The sequence below is a fragment of the Sylvia atricapilla genome, chromosome 3 (assembly GCF_009819655.1).
Source record: "Sylvia atricapilla isolate bSylAtr1 chromosome 3, bSylAtr1.pri, whole genome shotgun sequence".
In the NCBI taxonomy this organism is placed as follows: domain Eukaryota; kingdom Metazoa; phylum Chordata; class Aves; order Passeriformes; family Sylviidae; genus Sylvia; species Sylvia atricapilla.
The window spans coordinates 32,726,131-32,740,747 of NC_089142.1; the positions used below are offsets into that span (position 1 = coordinate 32,726,131).

Consider the following 14,617-nt stretch of genomic DNA (forward strand, 5'->3'; position numbering starts at 1 on the left):
GGACAAAGGCTCCCCAAACCCAGCAAGAAAAGCACAACAGCTGATCTGGTTTAAGTAATATTTCTTTTTAAATTAAGTAGAACAGTAGAGAGAAAACAACTTTTTTTTTTCTTTTTTTTTTTTAATCTTTGATAATCCATTTTACCATCTGAGTTTCGTATTTTGTCTACCTAACTAGTCAGGGAAAAACTAATTTGTTTGAGTCAAGAACAAGAGACATCAAAATTTTATGACAAAGCACTATCATTTTAATAAGCCATAAAACTAAGGTGCAAGAATAAGAGCATTCAGCCTCAAGTACAATGAATGAGAGAACACATGAGAACACATACCCCAAGAATCAAAACAATGAAACCCACATATTCTAAATTTGCTGTACAAAATCCTGTTGTGGTCAGAAGTGAGAGATGCCTGCCCCAAAACCAAGAGGACTACAAGACAAAGAGAGACCACCCATAACCAGTTGCGGCTTCGTTTTGAATTTCAGGGCTTTGCAATTGACTGCTTAGTGTTCTCAAAAGCTGTATACAGCAACATAAAATCAAAATGCCACACAGCAAAGAGCAACATCTCCTGCAGCTAATGAACACTTGTGTAATGTGCAGGTGTTTCATAAACTCCCATTAAAGTAACAGGAAGGCCTAATCCCAATTTGATGTTAAAAGGCCAGATGTAATTTAACTAGCCTTCCCGTTATTCTGACCAGCATTCTAGTCTTCTCAGGACTCCTACCACTCAGTCATTAATTCATATTGTCTTTGTGCCTATGCACAGCAATTACATGATACACGTGTTTCAAGACAAGGATAATAATGGAATTACTATGAAGTTCAGGATACATGACAATTTACCATCATGTCCCAGGATTTCCAAGTCCAAAGATATTACCTTGCTCAAATTATATTTGATTTATCTTCTCCATTGATTATGATTACTTGTGGGGACAGTACAAATGTTCTGCTTCAAGGAGTAATAAAAATATAATCCTTGCTGAAGCTTACACGTGATTTGCAAGATACAAGCCCTTGAGGCATGAAGCATTCTTCTGGTTGCTAAATCTTCTTTTCCAAACACCAGAAATGCAAGATGCATTCCCAGTGCAGTGATACCTGCACGCTTTTTCTTAAATATTATAAGTTACAGAGTTAACAGATGAAAGCAAACAAAACCCCCAACCCTACCACAAGATGTAATTTTATAAACTAGCTGCAAACCTTATGATCCAGTCTATGTCTCTGTATTTCTAAAGCAATAACACTACTGCACAAAACACACTTCACAAAGCTTTTCTTCTGCTTTTATTCAAACTTTTGTGGTTTTTGTCAAAACTGTTCCTCAGAGCTCAGACTGGACATAACTTCACACAAAAGCGCTGGAGTTTGGCACTACAGAAATAGTTGTAGGGGTATCACTAAGCAGTAATACAAACACAGGATTTATGCACATTCAGTGTTGCAATATCAGATTCATCTATTGGCCCACCCAGAGTTCCATAATGCTGAAGGGGATGATCATAGGGTATGATGACCTTCTCCATAGACAGATATTGTTGCTGGATTCCCTCAGTTTAAACATAAGTTCATTGAAAAATCTGAAAGATTATTATCATCAGTTCAATAATAACTCTGCAAGGTCTTATCCACTGTAGAGTCAAGTGTTACTTACTCAGCATACAAGGGGCAGTAAATTCAGCACTGATACATGTCCAATGTGCTAACACACCAGAAGGACAGTGATGCTTAACTAATAGCACATGTAAGCAACTTACACTGCTGCTCCTGTAACATAGTTATTTGTGGTGGTAGATGAACATTTAGAGAGTTCTAAATGCAGTGCTTGAGCATGTATGAAAACCAGCAATGGTAAGTGAAATCTACCTAAGAGTAACACCAGAAAGCTACTGGAGAAAATTTGCAAGAAGCTGCACAGAAAGCTCTGTGATAAATTACCTGTTTTTCCTGTTTGCACTATCACAAGGATCCTCCTCATCACTTCTGTTTTACAGAAGGATGAATGAGATGAGAATTTTGTTTTGATTAAGAACTACAAAAGGAGTTACTGAAATGCATTAGCTCTTCAAAGTTCAGAGGCAGAAGTAAATTTACAGTTGTGAGATACATTAGGTTTTCTGTTAGCTTAACACAAATACATCAGTCAAAACCTCCAAGGAAAAACAAAACACTAAAACATTTAGAACTTAATTCCTCAACATCCCTTTAACAATCAGAAAAAAAGTCAAATCAGGGGAGAGGAACCAAGCATACAGAAAAAAATGCTAATTTTGAAACATGGGTTTTCAAAATATATACTGAATGACAGAATGTTCTTAATCTTAAAAGATGATGAAAAGAATGGGCAGTGTCCGAATGTTTCATTCACTAAATACACAGTAGCAAAATCATCAGTTTGGAAGCTACATAATATCCATGTCCAAACACTGCTACAACTAAGTCTTTTTACTTCTACAGTTGTGTTACCTTCCATGGTAACACATGCCCCCCAAGCTTCCCTAATGATTTCTGCAATGAAGTTTCTCAGTCTTTGTGAACAGATTCAGGGATCACTGAAATAGAGATGGGACAGAGCAGAAAAAAACCCCGACCTAATTATCAAAGCATTTTGGAGTACTCTGTGAGTATTTCTATTGGGCACATCTGTTCCTGGTAAACCACTAAATATTAAAATGTAGAAAATATGATTATGAAGTCTCCTATTTACAGCCCAGCTAGCCAATTTAACTACCAACTACTTTCTTTTCTTCTTTATTCTACCTCAAATAATTTAAAAACAAGGTGTTACCAATGATATTCTAAGAATAGAAGGACATAAAATTATGTCAGAGAGATTTGCTGGCTCAACAGAAAAAGTCAAAGACATGGGTTATAAATTCACTTCTTCCAGCAATATTCTAGGAACATTTAGAAAGCAATAAAACAATTTTTCTTATTGGTCATAACTGGGAGAAGGAATCCAGGAGATAATATCTATAAGCAGATAAAAGAAGAAAATAGAAGAACGCCACAACCAAGCATGTAAACTGAGCACAGCGTGTGCAAGAGCTGGAAGAAGATACTTCTTGGATATAGCAGAAATAGATAAGAGGAATAGAAAAATATGATGGGGAAAAAACAGTCAAGAGTTCATTATTATACTGAAACAGAAAGTGAAACTAGGATGTGGTGGTTTGACCCTGTCTGAAGGCCCGGTACGCACCAGAGCTGCTCTATCACTCCCCTCTCAGCTGGACAGGGTAGAGAAAATAGAAGAAAATCAGAGCTAATCAGAAACACAGAATCACTAGGCTGGAAGAGACCTTCAAGATCATTGAGTCCAACCCAGCCCTAACACCATGGCACTGAGTGTCACATCCAAAACACATGCAGGGATGATGACTCCACCACCTCCCCATGCAGACCATTCCAGCACCTTATCACTCTTTCTGTAAACAACTTTTTCCTAATATCCAGCCTCTATTCCCCTTGGCACAGCTTAAGACTCTGTCCTCTCGTTCTGTCCATTGCTGCCTGGAGAAAGGGACTAAGCTCACCTGACTACAAACACCTTTCATGAGGTTGTAGAGAGTGATAAAGACAGGGAGAAGTCACAAACTGATTACTGTCAGAACAGATGAGACCTGGAGAAATTACTTGAATTTATTTACCAATCAAAATCTGAGTTGTATAATGAGAAGTAGAACAAACCTGAAAAGCATCATTCTCAAAAAACCTCCCTCCTTCCCAGGTTTAAGTTCACTCCTGATTCTCTACCTTCTCCCTGCCAGTGGCAATGAGAGACAGGGAATAGGGATTACAGTCAATTTGTCACATGTTGTTTCTGATGCTCCCTCTTCCTGAGGAGGAACTTTCCCCTGCTCCAGCATCAGGCTGCTCCCACAGAAGACAGTCCTCCATGGAATTCTCCAGCCTGAGTCCTTCTCACAAACTGCAGTTCTTTACAAACTGATCCAGGGTGGGACCTTCCTGCCAGGAGCCTGCCCCAGCCCAGGCTTCCCACAGCTTTCTTACAGCATCAGCCTGCTCTGGTGTGAGGTTCCTCCACAGGCTGCAGATGGATCTCTGCAGCCCTATGGACCTCCACGGGCATCAGGGGCATAGGTACCTCACCATGGTCTTTCCCATGGGCTGCAGGGAAATCTCTGCTCCAGGACTTGGAGCACGTCCTCACCTTCCTTCCCTGACCTCCACATCTGCAGAGTGGTTTGTCTCACGTATTATCAATCCTCTCTTCTCTGGCTGCAATTAATTCTGTGCCATTTTTTTTTCTCTTCTTAAAAATATTATTGTAGAATCATAGAATGGCCTGGTTTGGAAAGGGACATTAAAGATCATCCACTTCACAGGACTCAGTCATGAACAGGGACATTTTCCACCAGACTGGGTTGTTTAGCGCCCCATCCAACCTGGCTTTAAACATTCTCAGGGATGGGGCATCCACAGCTTTTCTGGGCAAACTGTTCCAGCATCTCACTACCCTCAGAGTAAACAATTTTTTCCTAACATTTCTAATCTAAACCTCCACTCTGTCAGTTTGAAGCCATTCTGTGCTATCCTCTCACTACATGCCCTTGTAAAAAGTTTCTTTCCATTTTTCTTGTAGGCTCCTTTTAGATACTGGAAGGACAGAATTAGGCACCCCAAAGCCTTTTCCAGGGTGAACAATTCCAATTCTTCTAGCCTTCCATCATAGGAGAGGTCCTCCATCCCTCTAATCAGCTTGGTGGCCCTGCTCTAGATTTGCTCCAACAGGTCATTGTCCTTTTTGTGCTGGGGACCTCAGAAGTGGAAGCTGTACTCAAATTCAGGTCTCACAAGACTGGAGTAGAGGGACAGACTCACCTGCCTCAGTCTGCTGGCCATGCTGCTTTTGATGGTGTGATTGCTGTCACGGAGATTTTACTACCACCACTGATGGTCTCATCCTTGGCCAGCAGTGGGCCCATCTTAGAATGGGCTGGCATTGGCTCTGTTGCACACAGGGAAAGCTTCCAGCATAGCAACTCTAATACCAAAACCCTGCCATGGAAACACAACATATGGGAAGAATCCCATGGTACAAGCTGACACAATGCCAGAGAGAGAGTGAAAACACTGCAGGACAGGAGTCAAGGATCAAACCAATGAAATTATTCAAGTAAAAGAAAGAAACTGAGTTGCAGGCACATAAGCAAAACAAAACCAAGAGCAACTGATGCTTGGTGTGTCACTATCTTGCATCAAATGCAAACCAAACCAAGGTAGCTTATTCTCCCTCACCTTCCATGAGAGAAATGTAATCTAGCTCATGCTTATCTTGAGATCCAAGCACACACAAAGGGAGTTAATACAAACCACGGTTGTACTCTGTTCATCTCTAGGCTTGCCTTGCAGCTACCTATTGCTTTGCCTACAAGCTAGGGTGCAGTACACAAAACCCCAGCAGGGCTAACACCTCAGTATTGCCAAGCCTGAATTTCAGTGCTGCCTTCATTTATATGCGTAAAATTCCAAAAGACTTCCAAGTTCATACACTCAGAAGCACTTGAGTTTGACAACACTGAGCATAGTTGTACCCACTTGTCACCACACAAGATCCAGTAACTGCATTCAGCATCTACATCCTCCTAAATGAGGTGTCAGTCAGAAAATCCCACTCAAAGAGTTCCTTATGAAGTGCAGTGGTAGCTCCAACTTGGTTTCCAAATACAGCTTGAGAAAGCAAAGTCTTGTCATTCACTAGTCAGAGAAGTCCTATCTTATGGATCAGATCTGTCCTTAAAACCACTCTGTCACAAATTCTGCGCTCTGGGAACACTCCACTCATATCAACACTCTTTAAAAGCCAAAGCTGTCATTCTGTTAATAGTCAATTTTTTTTTAGATAAATGAACTCTCATTTAGTTGCATTTTTTTAGGCCATTCAGGCATTTATTCAACCCCACTTGCTTTACCTCAAAAAACTCTTCAGTACACACAACAGCCTCTTCTCCTCCCCTAGCCTTGCATCCTAGCAAATTCTTCCTCTCAAAGTCCTCTCCATATCTGGTTGGAGTCTTTTCATTCATTCACCTTTTATCTAAATGCTCCTAAGCCATCTAAATCAAGTAACTCCAAAAACCTGTCTAGACTGGCAGAGGAAAAAGTGGAGTCTTGCCTCACCCACTCCTCATGACTCCTGATGTACAAGACCTTAAAAGGAACTACATCCTATGTTCCCTAAGCTTATCTGCTTCATAAAAAGGATATTTCAACTTCTCAAGAATTCTTCACCTCTGATTGCAGTATGGGGCTCCAGGACCATATACTGATTTACACCTCATGATGCCTCAGCTGAGGAACAGGATTTGCTGAGAACTCCACAACAGCAATTTACCATGTGCCGAATTTTAAACATCTAGTCATCTGGCCTTCTGCAGTAGGTACTAGCAATCAGCTTGGTTAAATTCTGTAAACAGCTGCTTCCTGATCTTTTTCCCATGGATTCTCCTTTAAGAGTATTCATAACAATTTATTTCCTTCAAAGATTTCAAGACATGCTACCTACACAGTTTTAGAATTAATTTTCAAACATTCAGTTATGTTCTTGTCATTTTGTCTACACATTTCCTTTTCCTTCTAGAATATGCTGATGAGTGTTCAAACAGAAGTTTGTATCACATTCTCGCTGGTGCTCTTTGAAGGTTTTTTTCTGTTTCATTTCTTTGCAGGAGCTGAGATTTGCATATCATCCCTACAACTTCTCCTTCTTCATTTTAGGAAAGAGAAGTCTTCCACTCGTAACTCAGCTTCTTATCAATAGGGTTCATCTGGCTTGATGCTACTCCTCATGGAGTCTTGAAGCTCGGTCACCCAAGATCTCTAAGTAGACATCTCCCCCTCACTAATGTACTTCTCTGAATGATGTTTCCATTTCCAAAAATGCTTGGTATCTGTTTAGTTCTGATTATGTCTTTTGAGTTGTACAATCTGATAAAATCTCATGATGATGAAATGGGGGTAGAATTTCACTCAAACACCCAGCTAATTGCCTTCAATACCAAGCATTATGTTTTTTTCTTCACTAATAAATTCCCTCCCTTCATTAACTGGCAATTAAATGTCAAATGAATCAAGTAAACTGGGATGTTCCTATTGCTCAGTTTAGTTGACAGGACTCTAATATGATTTAGGCATTATTATTCTTTACTTTCATAATCAATTTCTCCAAGTGCTGCTTCAGCCACAGTTTTTTTCTTTTTGCTTTTGCCACAAGACAGCCAGCCCAGTTAGACACCTTCTCCATTTCCAGTGTGTTTCTCCCTGTCTAATCCTTGTCTTTTACCCATTCATGGCCACAGACTGAAAAAAACTGTTTCCTTGAGAAGAAAATTGTATCAGCAAGATAAGTACTGTGCCAGATCACCAAATCTGATGCTCAGCCAGCCCTCTGAATGTTTAGGAACACGTTCTGCTTTGTTTCTGTGAAACAGACTTCATGAACCTTAATCTCACCCTTTGTTCTCTTTCCCCATCATCACCCTCTGAAGCACTTTCCCTGGGATTCTACTTGCCTCCAGCTTTGGCACAAATCCTCAGCTACAAGGGACTACTTGCACTCAGAGTGTTCTGCTAAGCACCCTAGCAAACTTTTCTTGAGCGTAAACACTCAGGATCTTTTGGTCATATTTGGCTTCTCCATGGAGGAATGTACAAGGGAAGAAGAAACGTGTTTTGTTCTGGTTCTGTTCCCTGGACTGAAAAAGAAAATTAACCTGAACTTCCTGGGTATTTTTAAATAAATCCCAAGATTTGGCAAAAGCATTTATGGCAAACAGTTTTCTCAAGGAAGCTGCTCCACTGGTTCACTTTTTAGGCAAGCAGTTGTAAGTTTCTCATCTTCTCCATCCTCACTGCCTTATACTTCTCACCCAACTGGTAAAAGCTACAGTTGATGTTGTCCCTCAACAAGGTGCTACGTAGAACACTACCCTACCCTAAAGTGAAAGTTTGCATCTCTCTCCTTTCCTACTGATGGAAAAAGTCTGTAATCTTATTAACTGCAACAACTGTAAATAGTTGCTGTTCCACATGGCCTGGGATGGCCCTGCCTCCTTTAAACTCTTGAGCTCCAAGAACAATCATTCTCCCCAAAGTCAGTAAAGCCTTCTGTTCCTTAGCCCAGTACATTCAAATTACCTAGGTCCTCTAAATAAATCTTTCTGTACAGTGTTTCACAAATCTTTTCAAGCCACAGTCTCCTATTCCCCCTCCACAACTGACAACGGTCTCTTCACCCACATTTTGAGATTTCCCCACTCTTCTTTCCTGGATCGTGTCCTGTGTTATTCATCTTAATAGTTCCCCTGGACTCAGCCTGGAACCTCCCTTTAAGTCACTTGCTCAGTCATCTAATCATACCCTTAATCCTTCCTGGCAAATCCAACCCCAACCAGCTACTCGAGCTGAGAGAAAGAAGGAAGCCCTGCCCTAGCAATTACATGGAACTGGTCCCATGCCCTTACAGAAATAAGGGCATGGAATTCCTAGATCATATTTCCTGATAGTAACTGTCCCTCCGACCACCTATTTTTTTTTCTCTTGATGACCGCTAAGAAGATGTTTTTGACCTATCTCTTCTTGAAGTTTCTGGCTTCTTAAATTATGTCCTTTAGCCTTCTACATGAATATATGGTTACAATGGGGTTTGAGCTTTCAAGAAAGGGGTAGTTTTCATGAAAAGTAGACAAGGGAGGAGAGGAAAAAAGTAGTTTCTCAACAAATGAACAAGCAAAAGCATTAAGCTAACGCTGAAATGTATTTGATAATATATATGGGGAAAAAGTCACAGAACCCTGCTCTTATTCCCAAATTCAATACTTAAGAAACAAAAACCACAAAAAAATCAGCTTTAGAGAGCATGCTAATGCGAAAAGAAATTGTAATATCAACTCAAAATCCATTTAGACTCATCATATACTTGGTCTTTTGGGGATTTTTGGTCTCAGAAAAGGTCAGTTGCTTTTTATATAGCACAAAGCAGGGGAGGAAAATGATCAAATCTTTAATGCGCAAAAATAAAACAGCACAAGACTCAGTGGGATGTTCTGGCACAGTTCTATACAAGTCTCATCACAGGAGTCCGAGGCAGCAGGAGAAAACACCTGCTGGCAAGACAATCTTGCTGAATACAGAGAACAGGGCTAAAGACTCACAGGTGTTCAATAAAAAATGGAAGTGGGAAATTGAGAGAATAAGTGTAGGAGTAGTAGTGGGAATCAAATTTCTTCACATTTTGTTGTGTAATTTTGCTGTGTAGTAGTGTTTCAGTATGATTTATTGTGTAATGCTATTGCATAGCATCATTTGTTGAGCAACTTTGCTGCGTGGTATATTTTTTTATTTAATGATATTGAACATTAGGCAATGGTCTTGCATGCCATAATTTGTGTTTTCTGTTGAGCAACATCACCGTCATAGCTCTTAACACAAAGGTGAATTGCATGAATTCATAACAGTGCTGAATTCACAACTTTTACATACGATAGAATGGTTTGGGTTCGAAGGAACCTTAAAGATCATCTACTTCCAACTACCTTGCCATGGGCAGAGACCATTTCCTCTTCCACCTTCCACTAGAACTTCAGAGCCCCATCCAACCTGGCCTTGAACAATCCCAGGGATGCAGTATCCACAAGTTCTCTGGGCAATCTGATGATGCCTCATCACCCTTGCAGGAGAGAATTTTTTTCCTAGTATCTAATCTAAACCTACTCTCTTTCAGTCTGAAGCCATTACCTTGTCCTATCACTACATGCCCCTGTAAAAGGCCCCTCTCCTGCTCTCATCATACCCCCTTAGCTACTGGAAGGAGGCTGTATGTTCACTCAGAGATGGCAAATGGAGACCATTATCTTTGTCTGAAGAAAGAAACATGCAGAAAAGCAGCAAACTGAGCAGATATTTTTGCAGAACTTGGGGCATTAAAAATGATTTCACTGAACAGCCACACAGCATTGCTTCATGAACAACACTTTCTTATCCTGAGCTATCTTGTAACTACAATGTGACATATTACATGTTTCACCTATCCCTGCCTGACTGTAGAAACTACAGGAGGATCTTGCTTCACATACTACTGGGTATAAATAAGAACTCTTATGTGTTTTTCATGTGACTTAGGTTCTACCCAAAACTAACCTTGCAGGAGTCTTCTGAAATCCAGAACCTGAACAAGAAACTTTCCACAAAATAGGACTGATTACTTCATTACAATGGAATCCTGCTTTAACAACAGTGCTACTGAATTTAAAGCAAAAATTAAAAATTCTCCATCAGTAAATCAGTAAGACTTACACAAATTTGAGAGGCAATAACAATGTCATCATACTATCGCTTAACATCCTTCAAAGAAGCAGAAGAAAAAAGTTTGCTCTATGTGTAGTATCACTGTCAGTAACTTATTGTTACATTCTTTACATTTACTTGCTTTTTCTTCTTTTTTTTCCCCCCTCTGATAATTTTTGCTTACAATAGACATGGTCTATTGACAGACTTACACAAACATTTTTGAAGTTCAGGAAATATATCATAACTTGAAGGGTTTTTTTTTTTTAAATAAATCAAGTAATCTATGAGGTTATCAACTTTGTTCCCACATCTATTTTTATATCCATCTAAAAATGCTATTGATTGACTGGAATAGCATCTCTTTCATGTATTACCTGGCAGTCTATGAACAATTGTATATTGCAAGAGTCAGAGAAAGGGAGCAAACACTGGTAGATTACAATGCAGTGCTGCTGCAAGCATTTTTATTTGCTCTCATATTCTAGCAGTTTTTAAAAACAGAGGAGAAAAATATACATGCAGGCTCAATTTTTAAAATATTGCAAAACACAGAAGTTATGGAAAGGCAAATTGTGAAAAAAACTGAGCTCTTTTCATCTATAACATAAGATTAATTTATTATCTGACAGATGGCAGAAGGGAGGGGGGCGGAAAAGCAGAGACTGCTGATGCAGTGAGCTTCCCGTCTGTAATGAAGGCCCCACATTCCCAGCTATCACACTGCCGTGAAATACATCCACAGTTGCATGCACTCCAGTTTTGCTCTACGTGTTTCCAAACAGCTAAACCTTATCACTGTGCAGACAACGAAAAAATGAAGAAAACATCCAGAGGAGTAAACGATCCTTCTGTCAGCTGTCCGTGGCTACTCACAATAGCAACTGTGAAAGCTTCGACTCCTTTCATTTGACACACGAGACAGAACCATTCACGCTGACCAATAACACTTCCAGAGCTACGGGTCACTGCAGCAAGATACCACCTCATTTGCTGTCCCAGCACTGAAAGCAGCTTTCGCACATTTCTCCATATTCCAAGACATTTACTCTTCCTTCAGCATCTGCCACATTGCGGTCGTGGAGTGCCAGTACAGGAGTGGAGCATATTGGAAACGGCAAACAGCAGAACTGACCCAAACACATTTAATCTAAAATTAAAAGCTGCTGCACTGCCGGTAACAACCATTTCATTTCCTCATTTCTTTTGCTGAGCTCCACGCGGTGCCGACTCGGGGCTCCCACCTGCCGCAGAAGCCAAGGACCGCCTGAGCTCCGGCACGACTTACCGGAGGGCCTCGCTTACCTCCGACATCGGATCCCCATAGGGCCACCCCAAGGCACGCCGCGGCGGCAGAGAACCGGAGGAACCACGGCCCCGGGAAGCGGATTTCGCTACATCCATCCGCGGGCGCCCGGGGGACGCGCTCACCTTGCCGCGGATCGATGCCCCGCACATCCCGGGCCGCTACACGGGATTACGGCAGATAAACCAACCCGGCGCCGAGCGCACCCGGAGGGGCGAGAAGGGCAGGCGGGAGCGGGGGGGTCCGGCCCCGCCGCGGGCCCATCGCGGGCAGCCGGAGCGCGCTCCGCGTCTCCCGGGAGACGGAGCCATTTTGAGCCGCTGCGCATCAGCGGCCGCGGGCGGGGGGCGCCGGGCACGGCGATGGCGGGGCCGCGGCCGCCCGGGCGCGTTACCTCGGATGCTCCAGGTCCAGCGGTAGAACTCGAGGGTATCGTTGACCACGCTGGACACCAGGCCCATGGCGCTGGGGAGCTCGGCGGCGGCGGCACCCATGGTGAGCAGCAGCAGCAGCGGCGGAGCCGGCAGACCTTGTCTCGGCGCGTGCGTCCGTGCCTCTGCGCCGGGGCTGCTGCTGCTGCTGCCCCTTCTACAGCCGGGGATGTGATTTAAATCTCTATCTCTCCGTATCTTCCCTCCAGACTCCGCCTCGCTCCCGTCACCGGCTCCCGTGCCCCGCGGGCAGGGCGGAGGGCGCGGAGGCGGGGGGCGGCGCGGCGGCGGCCGCGGCTCGGTGCTCCCGGCTCGGTGCGCAGCGCCCGGCGCGGGGCGGGTCACGTGGCCGCCGTCCCGCTGCCCGCCGGCGGAGCCCAGCGCCCGGCCGCGCAGGCGCCCGCCGCCCCGGGGGGACAGGTGCGGAGCCCGCTCCTCCGCCCCGAGGAGGCGCCTCTTACCTCCGTCTGGCTTCATGTGTTCGAATAGGATTTATTTATTTTTATATTTGTTTATTTTTTTTACCAGAAAGTGGGGGAGGAATGAATATTTCAGCCAACTCCTATTTAATTTTTTCTCTTTGTAGCAGTTTGGATTTTTCCTCTCCCTTCCCCTCACGCTACCCCTTGACAGACACGCCTAGGGTCCGACGTGAGCGGTGCTGGCGTTACCTCCTTCTGTGCGTATCGAGGCTCTTCTGCTGCTTCCAGGAGTCTCCGCTAAGGGCCCTTCTCCTCCGGGTGACACCACCAACAGCAACGGGACCTCCCTACTTCCCTGCCCCACCACCTGGTGGCACTTGCCTGACCAGCCTTCCCCAGACGCCACCCAGCTGCCCTTCGCACACCTCCCTTATCTCCCGGACAGGGCCTTTATGGTCGCTTCACGGAGCAGAGAGATTCAGCTGCCTGAAATGTTGCTGGGTACTGCAGGAGAAGCATCCATTCTGCACCCTGTGTTTCAGTCCCAGCAAAACCTCTGGTGTGAGGGCACCAGCTGCTCCTCACACCCTTTGCTCCTTATCTCCTCCTTGCCAGCTTGTCTGTCCTATGATCTTGCATAGTGCAGATGGCTGCATGACACCCTCGGGAGCGAGGGGCAGGAGGGGACCTGCTCCACCCAAGTTGCAAGCTTTCCTCCTAGCAGGCAGCAGATCAGATGGTGTCTGCCTCTCCCTCCTCCAGTGCAGCAGCACTTCTGTCACTTTTGTCACTTGGTCCTAGTGAGCACAGCTCACACTCCTCCTCCTGGGTGAGTCACTCCCGGCTTAGCTCCCTCACTGCTCTGGCTGCTGCGATCCCAGCCCTATGAACAGGAGAGCAGGAGAGGAACACTGGCTATCACCAGTTACTCCACTGGAAGCAGAGTCACTGCACCAAAACGAGGTGGTTGGCAGTAGGGATCACCTACGCCGGGAAAAGGAAGAGAAGCTGTGTCAACACCTGGAGGCCTCGATGGACAGGAAAGTCCAACTTACCCAATGCTGGCTGAAAGCTGGAGCGAAGCAAGGTTATTGCATGTGGATATTGTATGGACAGCTGCTACTTCTCTCACGTGAGGAGAGTCAATCAAAATTCTTCATGAATTACAGTGACTTGAATTGTGCCTTATTTTGATGGCGCTGTTCATGGCAAAAGGTCTGGTGAGGGCTCTGAAATGGATCTGTCACTGGGTAGGGCAAGGTGAACACCAACCCCCTTCTCTAGTTTCAGGCAGACAGTGTAGAGTTAGCTGTGTTTCCTATGCCTCCAGCAGGAGAAACCACTGGAGTGTATTGTTGGACATTTAGTATCTTGATATGTGGTTAGCATTGTCTAAAGCACAGCTCCAGAACTTTTTGTAACATTATCGTTTAAATCAAAGGGAAACCAGGAGACTGAGTCATAATCCCCAAATTGGTATGTGGCCATTTGCGTTGGCCACACGGGCTACTGTGTGAATCAACATGACAAAGGTTTGTACTCCCCTGCCCTGTTGGGCAAGATTTGGACTTAGGAGAGTGCCACCAACAAAAGGAGTGGAGATCCACAGTCTACCAAAGAACAAAAAGGGAACAAGACTCATTAGCAATATAAATACATATTTCTGTTAATAATTAATTATAGCCTACACATGCTTACTTCTTTATTAAAATGCCTATTTATTCTGTGGAAGTTTTTTTTGCGCAACTGACACTAATTATTTTTGTTTATAAAATGTTCGTATCATCCAATTTACTGTTTCATCTATTTCCGATTTGATAACTTTTCTTGATGGCAATTAAATCCTTTATATTAGCAATCCGATTGTACATAGATAATTTTACAGAGCCATTAAGGCTTGAGAGGAGCCACAACTGAGCTGCAGAGTTTGGATGACAAGGAGAAAACGACACATATAACCAGAACAATATCTTCTGTGCTTTGAGATTGCCTTTAAAAAACATGCTGAAATTTATGACTATTTTCATTAGTTTCATCCTGCAAATATGTCAACGTGCTTTTAAGATTAGGTCTGTGTCTGGGGCTTCCAAACACATCCCAGTTAGTTTTCTACATTTGTGCACCCAGCAGGATATGCTG

General features: G+C 43.4%; 1 protein-coding gene across 1 annotated transcript in view; it reads right to left on the minus strand.

Moving 5' to 3' along the window:
- The window catches only part of ELOVL4 (ELOVL fatty acid elongase 4), a 33,501-nt gene extending 21,178 nt beyond the window's left edge, over nucleotides 1-12,323 (minus strand). Inside the window, exon 1 of the mRNA XM_066315063.1 lies at nucleotides 12,020-12,323. Within this exon, the coding sequence (XP_066171160.1) occupies nucleotides 12,020-12,119 (100 nt within the window). The 5' untranslated portion in view covers nucleotides 12,120-12,323. The remainder of the gene's footprint in view (nucleotides 1-12,019) is intronic.
- Nucleotides 12,324-14,617: the final 2,294 nt, after the last annotated feature.